At 38.9% G+C, this 15713-nt stretch overlaps 1 protein-coding gene across 2 annotated transcripts in view; it reads left to right on the top strand.

The window, feature by feature from the left end:
* Positions 1-15713, top strand: part of TRIM24 (tripartite motif containing 24) — a 37997-nt gene that overhangs the window by 15057 nt on the left and 7227 nt on the right. The window contains exons 4-13 of one of the 2 annotated variants that reach the window (XM_083574195.1): positions 176-308; positions 1671-1787; positions 4002-4116; positions 7027-7173; positions 8832-8949; positions 10613-10884; positions 11351-11515; positions 13174-13353; positions 14693-14828; positions 15577-15637. In XM_083574195.1, the coding sequence (XP_083430321.1) occupies positions 176-308; positions 1671-1787; positions 4002-4116; positions 7027-7173; positions 8832-8949; positions 10613-10884; positions 11351-11515; positions 13174-13353; positions 14693-14828; positions 15577-15637 (1444 nt within the window). Of the gene's footprint in view, positions 1-175; positions 309-1670; positions 1788-4001; positions 4117-7026; positions 7174-8831; positions 8950-10612; positions 10885-11347; positions 11516-13173; positions 13354-14692; positions 14829-15576; positions 15638-15713 lie in introns of both variants that reach the window. The other variant, XM_083574194.1, reaches the window with a different exon arrangement.

Here is a 15713-nt window from a genome sequence, read left to right as displayed (position 1 = left end):
CGTGGGGATTCGAACTGCCGACCTTCTGATCGGCAAGTCCTAGGCTCTGTGGTTTAACCCACAGCACCACCCGCCTCCCTTCCAGTAATATATGTGGGGTTAATTGTAGTAATAAATTGCCCCTTCTAATCCTAGCAGTAACAAGAAAAGTTGATTCCCCCGTTTAATTTTGCAGAAGCTGTTGGTGTAACTAGTCAGCGACCTGTGTTCTGTCCTTATCACAAGAAGGAGCAGCTAAAGCTTTATTGTGAAACTTGTGACAAGCTGACATGTCGGGATTGCCAGTTGCTGGAACACAAAGAACACAGGTATTACAATTGCATGTAACCAAATTGAAGATGAAACTGGAAGTTAGAGGCAGATTTCAATTTATTCCAAAAATATAAATATCCTATAACCTCTGTGGTAATTCAGGTTGTAGTCTGAACCGTGAGAGAGAAGAGAGGCAAGCAAATCAGCCAAACCTACCATTCCTCCTTGTTAACTTAACCATTGCTGTCAAGGTGGTAACTTTATTTTTCTCTGACCACCTCCACTAAACAGGCCATTAACCTTCTGGACTTTAAGTGGCCCAACTTTCTTTCTATACTGGATAGAGTAGTGTGGCCCTTGGGCATGGAATGAGTAAGAAGACCTTGCACCAATTTTCCCCCAAGCAGATGGGGAGCACACCTAATTTTTCAGTTTGGGTAGCTACACATAAGAGCAGTTTAAATTAAATGCACCCAGCTATACCTGTTCTAGACTGTTTCCCGAATGGTTCAGCTTTCTGGCTTCCTTCATTGCGCTCTCTAACACATTCCAGTGTTCCTGTTCTCTTAAAGCAGTCTAGGTCCTTTTCTTTCTTGCAGCTCTTCAACTCTCAGTCCTTCGAGTTTCTGACTCCATAACTAGCTGTTTTCTAGCTTGACTAATATACAATATTTCACCCCCACTTCCAACCTTTTAGCTAATCAGGATAAGAATGTATTAGTTCAGTTTCTATTTCCCCTTAATTGCCAGATTCCTAGCATGAAGCTTTGACCTTCCCATGTAAAATATCATCTTGACTCTCGGATGAACAACCTGAGCAAAATATGGCCTTGCTCTTTTAACCTTCCTGTAAACTTTTGACCTTCCTATGCATAAGAGCCTTTACACCAAAACTCAACCATTCAACAACCTAGGTTTTACAACCAAAAGCCCAATACAAAATGGCTAAAAAGACATCCATATGTTGAATTTTTAAGGGGCACATTACCTGATAAAGAACAGCATTAAACCACTGCACTTTCTCAGAATAATCGGATCTTTTTCAGGTTCAACAAAAATTATAAATATTTGACATAACTTGCTATGAGACTATTGTAGTTATATCAGTACAATTTTGGTTTTCCTCTTCTGCAGAAAAAGGGGCGGTAAATTTTGGCATGACTAGTCTAAATGTCAAAAGTACTTAGAGGTTTTACAATATAATCTTGGACAATGTTTATGGCCACAGGTCATACAATTTTGGCAATCAAATGCTTTATTGATCATTATTTTATTGGCCTCCCATGACCTATGAAAATAAAATGATTTCATATGAAAAATTGTTGTCACATAATTTGTCTTACCTTTTAGCCTTTTAGTAAGGCAAGATGGGGAATATTTTGCTATGTGCATGGTGTGTTATTTTTCTTTTACTGCAGGTACCAGTTTATAGAAGAAGCCTTTCAGAATCAAAAGGTTATAATTGACACATTAGTTACGAAGCTGATGGAGAAAAGCAAATATATAAAATATACAGGGGAGCAGATTCAAAATAGGTACTTGTTTTATAATAATAAAATATCATGTTTATACGACATATATTCTAGGCTAAATTTAATTTATATCTATTTCTCATGTTGTGGGTTTCAGGTGATATTTTCCCTTGAGAAGTATTTCTGTAATTGGTTTCCATGACCACTGGAATTGTACTATACAATATAACAGTTTAACGTGCACAAAACATTTATCAGAATCACTGTAAAGAGGCTTGATGAACTATATCTAATGTGACTGCATTTGCATTACTATTACTATGGATTATTGTTGTTGTTTTGTTCCTAAAAATATACTGCTTTACAAAAGAATAATAGAATTGTAGAGTTGGAAGGGACCACAAGGGTCATCTAGTCTAACCCCCTGCAATGCAGGAATCTCAACTAGGTCATACACTACTGCTCTCTTCTTAAAAACTTCCAAGGAAGGAGAGTCCACCACCTCTCATGGGAGTCTTTCCCACTGTCAAACAGGTTTTACTGTCAGAAGGTTCTTCCTGATATTCAGTTGGAATCTCTTTTATTATAACTTTATTTCATTGGTTTGGGTCCTACCCTCCAGAGCAGGGGAAAACAAGCTTGCACTACCCTCTATTTGATGGCCAGCCCTTTAGGTATTTGAAGATGGCTATCATATCTTCTCTCAGTCTCCTCTTTACTCAGCTAAACATACCCAATTCCCTCAACCGTTCCTCATAAATCTTGGTTTCCAGACACTTTATCATCTTGGTTGCCCTCTCTGCACACATTCCAACTTGTCAATATCCTTCATAAATTGTGGTGCCCAGAAGTGGACACAGTACTCCAGGTGTGGTCCAACCAAGGCAGGACACTGAACTTCTGTTGATGCAGCCTAGAATATAACATTGCTTTTTTGTGCTGCCACATCACTGCTGACTCATGTTAAGCTTGTCATCTGCTAAGACCCCTATATCCTTTTCACATGTACTACTGGCAATCCAGGAGTCCTCCATATTATATTTGTGCAGCTGGTATTGCTGCCTAAGTGTAGAACTTAACATCTGTCCCTATTGAAAATCATTTTGTTAGTTTGGGCCCAGTTCTCCAATCTGTTAAGGTCACCTTGAAATCCCTATTCTGTCTTCAGCGGCATTGGCTACCCCTCCCAGTTTGGTGTCATCTGCAAATTTGATGAGCATTGCCTCAGTACCTTCATCCAAGGCACTTACAAAGGATACAAATGAGAACTCTCTGCCCTGAGGCAAGCTGTCAAAAAATGGGAGTATGACAGAGTGGGAGATGGAACAGGAAAAGCAAATAATGGTGTAGTCAAAATTATTTTGATAAAAACACACATTACAATATTATATTGCTTATAATTAATCATTAAAAAACAAACATTAGTCATTCAAAAAATTAAATTATGTGGGAAGGGAAGGAGATTGATTTTGAGGTGTTCACTTACATAGAGGAATAGTGGCATGTATGTTTTGAGAGAAAATCCCTGACAGAGAGGAATAAAAAGGACAGGGAAAAGAACAGTGCCTTTATATTCTTTACCTTTCTGGTAGATAGTGATGTGGGTTATCCAGAAAATTTTGAATGGAAAAACTGCAGAAAATGTTCCTTTGCAAATTAGCGTAATTTAAATAAGAACATTTTCTGATGGCCTAAAGAGGACTTCTTTTACTTGTTTTTAGTAAACAAGGCTAAAAACTTGGAAACTATCAAGCTTGCCTAACATTGCACTTGCAGTTCACAGCTGTTCATTTCTACTAATAAAAATATGAAACAGAACATTTTCTGCAGAAAAATAAAGCACTGGAAAATTTCATTGAAAATTGTCCACTACACATCACTGCTGGTAACACAATATGTGAAAGAAGCATTTTTTTTTGTATTTCTCTTTTATCCATAAGGCTGAGGGTCTTAATGTTCACTTTGCTTCCAGTTTACCATTAAAGTTCAAACATTCAAGATTCATAGAACCATAGAATTGTTATAGTAAGAAGGGACAATTCAAAGGTTTCCCCAAAGGCTCATGAAGTTGATTGGACATAATCCAGCAAATGCTAGTCGCAACAAAAATCCAGTTGAAATAAGTGGATCTTGAGTTCGTGGCTGTTTCATTCCATTTATTTCCTAGGGCTTAGTTAGGACCAAGTTTACTAGTATCCAAAGATTTCAGAATAAGTTATTTTGCACATTTCCCATGTTGAGCATATTAAAGAGCATTTCTGTTTTCCACCTTTTTAGGATTCATGAAGTGAATCGGAATCAAAAGCTGGTGGAACAGGACATTAAAGTTGCTATTTTCACATTGATGGTAGAAATAAACAAAAAGGGGAAAGCTCTACTCCATCAGCTTGAGGTAAATTATTCTTTACTGAGGGGCAACATTAAGACCCCACTCTGACATACTGCACATTTTTTAATCACTTTGCAGTAATATGTACTGCTAAATAGATCTGAATGTATTTATCATGCTTTATTAAATGCATTTGTTATACTTTATTAAATTCTTTTCAGAAGAACAATTTGAAAGATTTCAAAATTTTCTTTTTCTGCATAGGAGGGATTCCATATTGATAGACAATCCTGTAATTTTTAAAAACTCCATTGTATGTCTTTGAATACTACCCATGCAAACACAATCAGATATTGAGTATTCCCTTTCATACTAGGGATGTGATTACTTTGAATAATTTATATTTATATTGAAAACAAATTGTTGCAGTGTGGAGTACTCCTGCTTATTTGTTTTTTACAGAAATGTGTGTAGAGTGTATTTAAGCCTTTAGCCTTTCCACATTATAAAATACATCGGAAATCACCAAACAAATATTCATAAAAAGTAGGAAAAACGGCAACTTTAAAGCATAACAGAGACATTTCATTAAGTTAGCATAACACATCTTAAAACAGCTCAGCAATTTCAAAACCAACAGCAGTTAAAACAGAACAAATGAATCCAGTTTTAAAGACTTGTACAGAAAGACTTGCACAATTATGGAGAGAAATGCATAAAGCTTTGGGCAGAGTGGTCACCACCAAAAAGCCCTCTAATTCTTACCAACCCAATTGACCTCAGCAATGACCCTGTGAGCAGGGCCTCTGAGGTACTCTTTATGTACATACAGCACGTCATGTGAGTAAGGTTGGTCATGATCTTTACCTAGTTACTCCATTTCCATCTCTGCCCCCTGTCACCTGCATTCTGTGGCCATTGAGCATGTTAGATGCTTCTGACTGTTTTGGGATTTTCTCCCCTTGTATTCTTTGTGTATCTGTGGGTTCATTTTGGCTGCATGAGGTTCAAATAACATATTTGCTATTTGTATATTTGACATTTGGCATTGGAATGCTGGGCCATTGTAACTACACTTTGGGCTAACATCTTCCCTCGGCTGCCCACATCACTGCAGGTAAAATGCAGTGAGAGAAGCAGGATATCTTCTCTTGTGTTTGAACAAGATGTAATACCAAACAAAATGCATAACTACTTTCTTTCCCCATGGAGGGATACTCATTTTCAAGGCCCACTACTGATCATTTCCCAGGAATAAATCAAAGGATCAAAACAGCATTTGAAGAGGCTCATTGTATTCCATTATCAGCAGAGATTATCTTGAGCTGTGTTAGGCTTTAGATTTATCTGTTTTGCAGCAACATGCTTCAATTTATATACATGTATTAGCAATAGGCTTATGCAAGCATAAAGAAACATGTATAAAATGGCCATAAGAGCTTCTTTAGGGTTGTTTTCAGTATTAGACCTCTGTATTATACACTCGAAGCTACTAACATGAGTTTGACCAATCTGCAGTGGAAGACAGGAGTGCCTGGCGTGCTCTGGTCCATGGGTTCACGAAGAGTCAGACATGACTAAACAACAACAAATTATACACTCTAGTTCAGGAAGCCTGACATAAGGCAGGTAAATGTCTGGTTACTGAAACAGAGGTACAAAGATACCAAATGAAAGTACCGTATTTTTCTGTGCATAAGATGCCCCAATGTATAAGACACCCCTACTTTTCAGACCCCAAATTTAGAAAATGGGCATATGCACTATCTCTGTATAAGATGCCCCCAGATTTTTAACCATACAGTGGTACCTTGGGTTAAGAACTTAATTCGTTCTTGAGGTCCATTCTAAACCTGAAACTGTTCTTAACCTGAGGTACCACTTTAGCTTATGGAGCCTCCCGTTGTTGTTGCTGCTGCTGCTGCGCCGCCGCCATGTGATTTCTGTTCTCATCCTGAAGCAAAGTTCTTAACCCGAGGTACTATTTCTGGGTTAGCGGAGTCTGTAACCTGAAGCGTCTGTAACCCGAGGTAAAACAGCCTAGTCTTATACCTGGAAAAGTATGGTACATTCTGTGGTTAAAAACAGGTGCAAAGAATGATTGAGAGAACAGTATGGTTAAAAAGGTGTCTGTTTCCATGAGCTTGTGTTCAAGTAGTCACTGAAAACAGGATATAGCATTTAGAACCTTGAGCACTATTTAGAAAACAAACACTTTATTGTCATTTTAAGGATGGAAATGTTATTTAACTTAAATAGGCTTCTCATATAAATTTATAGTCATACAGTAAGAGGTTATAAAAAGCAGAACTTGGTCTTTGTTTACCACCATTTCTTGGACAATCAAGGTAGACACTGTTGCTATGATCTGGGCAGGTATGGTCCTTCATCGATAAAGATCATTGCTTTTCTGCTTTGTTTCTAAGTTCGTGAGTTTTACATTTTTGCAGTGGAAGGATGTGAATGTTTACTTGTCTATTTTCTTCTGTTAAATAAAAGCACTCTGTTGGGCATTATCTGCCTGTGTGTTAATCAAGTGTGATCTAGTATTGCCTAGATTCCGGGAGCCTACATATTGGGACAGATAGCTAGGAACTTGGGGTCTGTGCCTCTCTGTCAGCCCCTGGATTTTTCACAACCTTCTTAGCACTTACAACTTCTCTTTCAGAGTGCGCTCATCATTCAAATGATCACTTCTAGCACATCACTCTTCTAGCATAGCACTTTGAGTCAAAGGGTTGCTAACAAAGGCTAGAAATCAAAGGGTTTTAATAGTAATAAGATGTAAAAGACAAGGCTTATTTGTGTTTGATCACTTGAAGAGATGGAGATAATAAACACACACAACTAGAGTAATGTGTTAGTGGCAGTTAACACTTTTTATGAACACAGCTGCTCCTGTATCTTCTCTGAAAAATTCAACTGTTTGATTTGGCAAAAGAACCGATGAGTGTCTGGGTTTGTCCCTTGCAGTGTCTAGCTAAAGAACACCGAATGAAGCTTGTACAGCAACAACAGGAAGTGGCAGGTCTTTCTAAGCAACTGGAACACGTCATGGACTTTTCTAAATGGGCTGTCGCCAGTGGTAGCAGCACCGCATTACTGTACAGCAAACGCCTAGTAAGTGTTGGAAGTTGGGGTGCAACTTGCTTGCAGAGAAGAGTTTGCATGGGACTAAAATAGAGTAAGAGAGCTTCAGTTTCCTTCACTGTCTCTGTCCCTTTGATCTCGATGCTGAACTATCCTTTGATCTTGTCTGATATTTTCAGGTTGCCTTCTCTCCAATTTACGCCTCTCCAAGACACAAAGGTGCAAGCACGGCCACCTTTGTTTTCTCCAACTTAGAATAGATTTTCTAATTCTAAATTAAACTATCCATGTTATGTATTTCTTATAATAAATGATTTGTTATTTTTCCTCAATAAGTGTCTCCACATGTGTGATTGCAGCAGGCAAACTTAGTATCTAACCAGATTCACAAGCTAGCCCCCACACTCTGTGCATACATTTCAAGAGTAAGAATAGAGAGCTACTGGACTTTTGTCTAGGAAAGCCATAGTCATGGCAAGTTGATTACAAAGACAATGTGCTCTTAGCAGGATATGGGAAAGCAAGAGTCTGCTGAACAGTTATTTATAAACGTGCTACTGTTGTTCCTATTTCTACTATGAAAGCATGCTAAAAACTAGAAAGAGTGCTTAAAAATAAACTGGGCAAGCAGGGATTAAAAATGTAATGCATCAGTTTAATAGTCATATTTTTAGATGCATGTATTAATGAGCTGGGATTGACCAGGCGAGCATGCACCTGATGGTGATGGCTACCATGGGTTTACCACTGCAAGGGATGAAGCAGTCCACTCAGCAGCAGTGTGGGGAGAGGGGAAGTCACAGCAGCATCTTTGTGGTGGCAGTGCTAAAGCTGTGTGCACACCTGTTTAGCTGCCCGCAACCCAAAGCTCCCTTGATCTTGCTGCCTTCTTGCCCTTGTCTTGGCAAGTGTAGCACCTTTACATGAGAAAAAACCCTTTGTCTCAAATAAATCCACAAGTGAAAGCATTGAACCTTTGATGCAGGTCAGCAGTTTCACATTGCCCCTTTGAAGTCCCCCTTTGAAGTTGCTTTGTTCCAGCAAAGCCACATAAAGGGCAGTTGTTCAATCCAGAAAGAAACAAGAAACTGATTATTATATTTTTTTAAAAAAAACCACAATAACCAGGTTTTTTAAAAAAGTGTAGCACCATTATCCCTGGGAGGGCACAGCTGCCACTTCACCTCCATCATGCACCACTGCTGAATCTAAGTTAAATAAATTCAGTCAAAGTATCTCCTCTCTCAGTTGTTACATCAACTTATAGCCAAAGCTTCCTGTGTTAGACATTTTTGTCTTTCATTTTTATTATTAGCTGTTTATTATTACAATACTATATTATGTATTTATGTCTGTTTATTATTAGCTAGTGTAAGTTGTATCTTATCTGTCATGCTAGTGCACAGTTTTGAAAGAGTTCCTGTTTCATTGCCAGGAGTGATGCTGTGTATTCTAATTTAAATAATAGTATTTTTTTAAAACCAATACTATTTGTGTCATGGGAATTCATGAAATATAATATTATTGTTAATAAAACTTTGCTAGCAGAATGTGAGAAACATGCTATATATTTTTTATGAATTTTAGGGGGGTATCATGGGGAAAAACAGCCTTTATGTGGAACACTTTCCCCAGATAACAGCAGAAAAAGTTGAACTTTTTCATACATCATTCCTGATTTATTCTAGATTACATATCGATTAAGATACCTCCTTAGAGCAAGGTGTGATGCCTTACCAGTGTCTAACACCACCACCGTGTTTCACTGTGATCCTAGCTTCTGGGCCCAAAATATCTTCAATTTAGGTATGGTACATTTCCATGTACATCTTTGTTAGTCTCTTTGTCAGAAACTGTTGATGTTACTAAACATGTTTACTCTCTGAAATAACTGTTGGCATTGATTTCTTTTAAGCAGTGTCTTAAAAGAAAACATAGTATAATGAGGTAACTCAGAAACAAAGCATTACAGAAATCAGACCAATCAAATAGTTGAGGAACCTTTCTTCATTACCTGGGTGCAAGCTGTGAGTCTCAGAAAGAGAGGTCTGAAGAGAATCTCAAAGGAGGACTGTTTATACTAAATTCCCCCGTGAAGAACAAAAATTTGATACTTTTATAAAACTGACACAGTTTGGGATGGGGGAAACTATTCTAAGTTATATCAAAATTTCAGTTCCATAAGGTATTTAGGCTATATATGCGAAAGGAGTAGGATAAATTCCAGATTCAAATTCCATATCTTTAACTCAAACAAGATTCTTTTAGACATGGAAAAATATGTGGTGTGCATCTCAGCATATTAAAAGTTATCAATTAGAGATTCTACTGCAACTTGCTATATCTGTGAAAACAATATTCCTGGCTAATTGGGTCCAATTAGTAATTTGTTGTTTTGTGACACATGCAATAGAGGTTTGTCAGTTCAAGGTTTTATGGATTTACAGTAGGGAACTGCTTAAAGTTTCATTATTTTATGGCAGGGCAAAAGTTACATTGTTTTAAGATAAGAAAAGGAAACCATAGGATTGATATGTGAGCACAGCTTGTCTCACCAATTATGATGCTCTGTAAAATGTTCAGGACATCACAAAGATACAAAGAATGCCTTCATTCTCAGTGTAACAAGCTGAATTGTACTTCATTAGGTTGAAGGACATTACTTATCTTGAGTATCAGCTATGAGGTCCAATCCATTGAGCAATGTCATCCAAGGCAGGATGTGCAGAAGTGGAGTTACTTGCCACAGATCAGTAGGCCAATTATCTTTTTTTCTATACAAAGTCCCTAGGATGGACAGCAAATCGTCACCCTCTACCACTTTCAGGGGCATTAATGCCAACTTTTTCAACTTGCACAGCAAGTTTCTAGCACTTCCAGGCAACTATTACATGTAAAGAGAGAGAAAATGTTTAAACTTGGCCCTATGGTAACCTTGTAAATATTTTTAATGTCTTTTTAAATGTAATTCATTCTGATTTTTTGAAAGAAAAAGATCTACACATTAAATGCTAAAGTGGGAAGGAGCAGGCTTTGTTGTGATCAAATAAGAAAAGGACACAGACTGAATTTAGGCTGATCCTTTAATCCCTACATGGAAGTGACATCCTGTAGGAAATTTGCCATGATGAAGTGGCCATCAGTGTCTTGGAATGAGTTATAGAATTGTTGAGTTGGAAGGGACCCTGAGGGTTATGTAGTCCAACCCCCTGCATTGCTAGGTTAAGAGGATAACCGATAAGTACATACTTACAGCTCGTAAATATCTGACCATTATCTGACTACGTTTGTGTTGGTCTAGGCAGCTAAATAAAAGTGTATGTGCACAACTTAGCTCCAGAGTTAACAGAAGGGTTTTTAGTTTAGATATTTGGCAATGACACATGCCAGAAAGGTTAATGCGGCAGAGGACATTGCCTAATGGTAGACAGTAAATCCTTAACTTGTAAATATAATTATTTTTATCCAGGTTCTCTGGTAATTGAAGATAATGAGACCCCACCACACATGCCTAAAAGCCCTGTGATGGAACCAAACATACAGCCACAAAGTGGCTTACCTTCAAATCAACTATCCAAGTTCCCAACACAGATCAGTTTAGCTCAACTGCGACTTCAGCACATGCAGCAGCAGGTCCTCGCTCAGAGGCAGCAGGCTCAACGGAGGGCAGGTCCTGTGGGGCTCCCAAATCCTAGAATTGCAGGGCCCATGTACCAGACTCCACCACCACCACCTCCTCAGGTAAATTAGGGCAAGTCCAGAGTAGAAGACCCTTAGCCATTTGTATTTTGTTCAAAAGGAAAACTGAAGTCAGCAGGGCAACCTCTAAAGACAGTTAATATGATCTTTATGCATTTCACAGAATTATAGTAACACCGTATTGTATGACCACCAGTGTATGTTTTATCTGTCCAAGAGTTCAGTCCTCTCTGTAGATTTCCTAGATGCTTACAGACATCTTAAGGAGATCTCTTGTCATATTGCTGTGTATCTTTCCCTGTTCAAGCAGATTATGAAACTGTTAGTTATCAGGCTACATAGCTTTATGTTGAGGGTGAATCCCACAGTACTCTAAACTGTTACTGCTCGTTTTTTTGTGAAAATCTGAGAATGCATTTCTCTTAACTTACAGAAAATTAAGAACATTGTTTTATCTTCCCAGCAGCCAACTTAGACAACTAAGAACATTGTTTTATCTTTCCAGCAGCCACCTCCACGTTTGGTTAACTTTCAGAATCACAGCCTCAAACCCAATGGCTCTGTTCCCCCAGCTCAGCCAATGAGGTTTCCTCAAAATCAGAATATACCACAGTCAGCTGTACGGCCCAATCCACTGCAGATGGCATTTTTGGCACAGCAAGCTATTAAACAGGTAAAGCGTTTTTATTGTTGAACACCCTGCCTCCAAAAGACTTAACTGGAGCACAATAACTTAAAAGGAGCAATGAAGCGGTTATGAGAGAACCCTAGAAAGGATATATTGACCACATGGAGTCCTGCTGTAACAAGTATTCTAAGTATTTTGCAGACAAAATTGTTCATATCCACTCTGATCTTGACACCACTGTTGAAGAAGTTCCTGTGAAGGCATCTGAAGCACCTTTTAGTCTAGTTACTTGGAATGATTTTCAGTTGTTGCAGCCTCATAAAATCATAGAATTGTAGAGCTGGAAGGGACCATGGTGTAGACAAGGTTTTCGTCCCTTTCACTTCTTGGGTAATTATGTTTAGCCCAAAGGGTATTGACAAGATCAGTCCGGAAGGTGATAAATGCATCTTTGAATGAGCGAATTATGTGAACTGCCTTCAAGCAGGAGACAGTGTTGTGACCACTCTTTAAGAAACCTTGTATTGCGATCTAGAGCATGTGCGTGTCTTGCTTTGGGCAATCAGGACCTATTAGGGATACTGCTGGATTACTGCCTGCCTCACTCCCTACTCCACAGTCTCTCTGCCTGAGCTAGGAAGTTGAAGAAACACACTCACATGCTAGGTTGTTGGTGTTGGGGGACATGCTGAGGCCACTCATTCTGAGGTGGCTTGGAACTTTGTGGCCTCCATGACAACTGTGGGGCTGTCCCAACATGTCATCAGACCAACACTTGTGGCTGACCACAATCTGACTCTGGTCTTCTCAACCGGAGAAGGGTGATCTTAAGGTGGATAATATTAATGCCAGTTCCTTGTAATGGTCAAATCATTTCCTGCTGAGATTTAGACTTTTAGCAGCTTCTCCCCTCCACAAAGATGGGGGACCTATTAGAATAGCTTGCCTTTGGAGGCTGGTGGAACCAATTGGCTTCCAAAAGACTGGGAGATTTTGCTATTGATATGACTGGCACTCCTCTTGAAGCCATGGCTGATCTGTGCAATATGCAGGTTTTAGAAGTAAGTAAATAAGAGCTACTTTGCTGTCCATAACAATCTCTGAGCGAAAAACACTTCCAACTGTGTCTAATGTATCTGTTTTAACTACAGAGCAGAGCAGGGAGAGATTAGGGCTCCTCAAAAAAAAAGAGGTGTTATTGGAAAGGAGACACACTTTTAATAATGCTATTTAACTTTTCATGTAAAAGTAAAAACTGTAGAGAATACACATTGCAATGACATGTTGTCTCCCAACTTACAATTGAATGGCAGCACCCACTGTCATGGGACTATTGACCACTACTGTAACTCTGTGCTAAGCACAGTTCTACAACTTTAGTCTGTCAACAAGATATTTGTATCTGTTCTCCTTTTCAAAGGTTAACATAGTTGGAGAGAAGTTGGTGCCTGAGTGTAAACCACAGTTAACTAAAACCTGAGTGTTCACTGTAACTTGGCAACCAACAATTTCATTCAACTGAAAGCAGCTTGGAAGATTTTTTTCTATTAACACCAAATTTTGCAAAATCACCTCACACCACCAAGGTACTACAAATAGTACAGCAAAGTGATATAAAGCAGATTAACCCAGTGCACTGCAGTTTTATTATTGGTGTATGTGATAAACTATTATTTTCTTAATACAGTTGTTGTTCTTTGTAGTGGCAAATCAACAGTGGGCATGCTTCTGCTACTCCCTCAAATGCCAGCAGTACAACATCCACTCCCTCCAGTCCTACCATTAATAGTGCTGCTGGATATGATGGGAAAACACCTGTTCCACCTATGATTGATCTGTCCTCAACAATGGGTGGCTCCTATACACTGCCTTCTCTTCCTGATGTAAGATGGATATTGTGCTATGTTTTGTATCTCGACTTCTTGAAAGCTTTATTACTTTCATGTGTTGAATTGGCAGATGGGGAATGTGACAGCTTACACAGAAAACAGTCTAGTCCACAAATCAATAGTATGTCATATTCCACCAGTTTATATAGCAGTAACTGGGGCTTATGTTAGTATGATTTTACCTGTTTGCTCTTATTTTCTTTTGGTGCTAAGAGCAGAGCTAAGATCCTATATTTTATGTGGTTATAGTCTAGACCTTGTCATATGTACAAACACTCAAAAAAGAATTCTGTGGGAAATTCTAACATTAAGCCACTTTGTAGTTACTTCTTCATCTGATAGATATATTAAAGAAAAGCCCTGATAATACTGTCTTTCCTAACTCCATAAAATTGGTTCTTGCCTAGAGTTATTCCCTTAGCAGAACATGCACCCCTCTGCCAAGTTATCCATGGGCTGTCCATACATGTTCCCTCCCAATAGAGCTATGGGGCTAGCCAGCTTGCCTGGATGATTTGTAGGCTGAGCACTTGTAAAGGTCTGGCAGTGGTTGTGAAATCAAACAGCTCTATTCAGTGTTGAGCACTGTATGTAGCCTAGTTAAGAAGCCTATTTATAATATATATATGCAGGTCCTGATGGAGATGGATTGAGGATTAAATCTGTAAATTAAAATTTAAACCTTCTGTCCCACGTGTGTGGGAGAAATATGAGAGGAAACAGGCCCTGAAGCTCTTTTTTAGCAGTTAAAAAACACTTGGAGGAGGCATTAATTAGTACTGAAGGATGTGTCTTTCCTCCAATCCTAATGAACTACTCAGAAAAGACATTTTGAGATGCAAAGAGGACAGAGCTCTTAACAGGTTAAAGTATTGGTGGGGAACTTGTGGTCCCTGGTCGAATTTCTTGCAGCAGATTTCCCCAAGGGAATGCATCTCTCAACAGCAAAATAGGATTTCTTTCCCCAGCTTAAAGCAAATGGTGGGGGCAAGCATCCTTTGAGCCTAATTCCCCCCAACCCACTGCTCCCAATGGCCTTTCAACAGAGGCAAGATTTGCACCTACACAGCTCTTTGTGTCTTCTCATATTTTGAAGATTTTTCCCCTTAAAAAATTAAACCAATACTTTTCTGCATTCCTAGTTTTCCCCAGGTATGCAAACACCCTTGCTGGTCAGCAAAGGGCCACCCCCTTTACTCTTGGAGGGAATTTTAGTTGGATTATATGTATGCTGCATTTGTTTGTTTTACCTGTTGCAGTCTTGAAATGAGTGAGTAATGAAAAGTGGTGGCATTGAGTCTCTCTGGCCTAACTATCTCTTAATTGTTTTAAGATTGACTGTGCAGGAAGCATTTCACTGGAAAGCATTGGGAGGAGAGAGGGAATTGTTGAGCAGAGCCAACCCAAACCTCCTTCACGCAAAACTGTCCAGTCCCCAAATTCATCAGTGCCATCTCCAGGCCTTTCAGGTATGGCTATTATTTATTATTAAACTCCTAATATTCTGATAAAATGGATTACTGTTGGTGGGTTATTCTCTTGCCCCAAAATTGATTAATCACCGGCTCTGGATAGATTTGTATTTGTATTTCCCCTAAAGGAGCAGGTATGTAGGCTGGCAGTGCCCTTGATCCAGTGCTATCACTATGGCTCACCACTATGGCTGGCTCACCAGTTAGTCTTTCCTAGATTAAGAGAGCCTGACAAGAGTCATTCACTCTCTGATAACTATTGGTGTTTAGAGTTAACACTCTTGGAAGCTGAGCAGAACACTGGATCCCTGTTGAAAGAGCACGTTTCAGCCTGGATGTAGTCACACTGACTCCTTGAATTGAGGAAAATATGAAAGCTACATTTCTTGCAAGAAGTACGTGCTTGATAGGAAAGATCCTAGTTCTAATTAACTAAGGTGGAGATGCAATGAATCACGCTTGCTCTTTCATCCCACAAGCCATGAATGTGGCCTTGAGATAAAATATTTCTCATCCCTATTCAGGGATGTCCCCATGCACCTCCTTATCTGTAGCACAGGGGGCTCTGGGCACTTATTTTTGCTGTTCATAATTTATTTCCCTTGATTTCTTCTGCAGTATTGGGGCAGTGGAGTGGAAATCAAAATAATGCTTAACTACATCTTAAGATCATGTGATCAACCTAACGGAAGTTTTTAATTCTATATAAAATAAGTTTTTTGACAAGATTTTTGTAAAAATTCAGGTGCGGTTGTCCATCCTCCAATTCGTTCACCCAGTGCCTCTAGTGTTGGAAGTCGAGGCAGGTAAGCAAAAATAATAGGTTCTGAAAAAACTGTCAGTGTGAATTGTCCAATTAAGATGTTTTTATCTGGCAATACA

The sequence above is a fragment of the Podarcis filfolensis genome, assembly GCF_964270895.1.
Source record: "Podarcis filfolensis genome assembly, chromosome: 10".
NCBI classification, from domain to species: Eukaryota; Metazoa; Chordata; class Lepidosauria; order Squamata; family Lacertidae; genus Podarcis; species Podarcis filfolensis.
The sequence above is the reverse complement of the archived record's forward strand: the minus strand, read 5'-3'. Positions and strand labels throughout refer to the sequence as shown.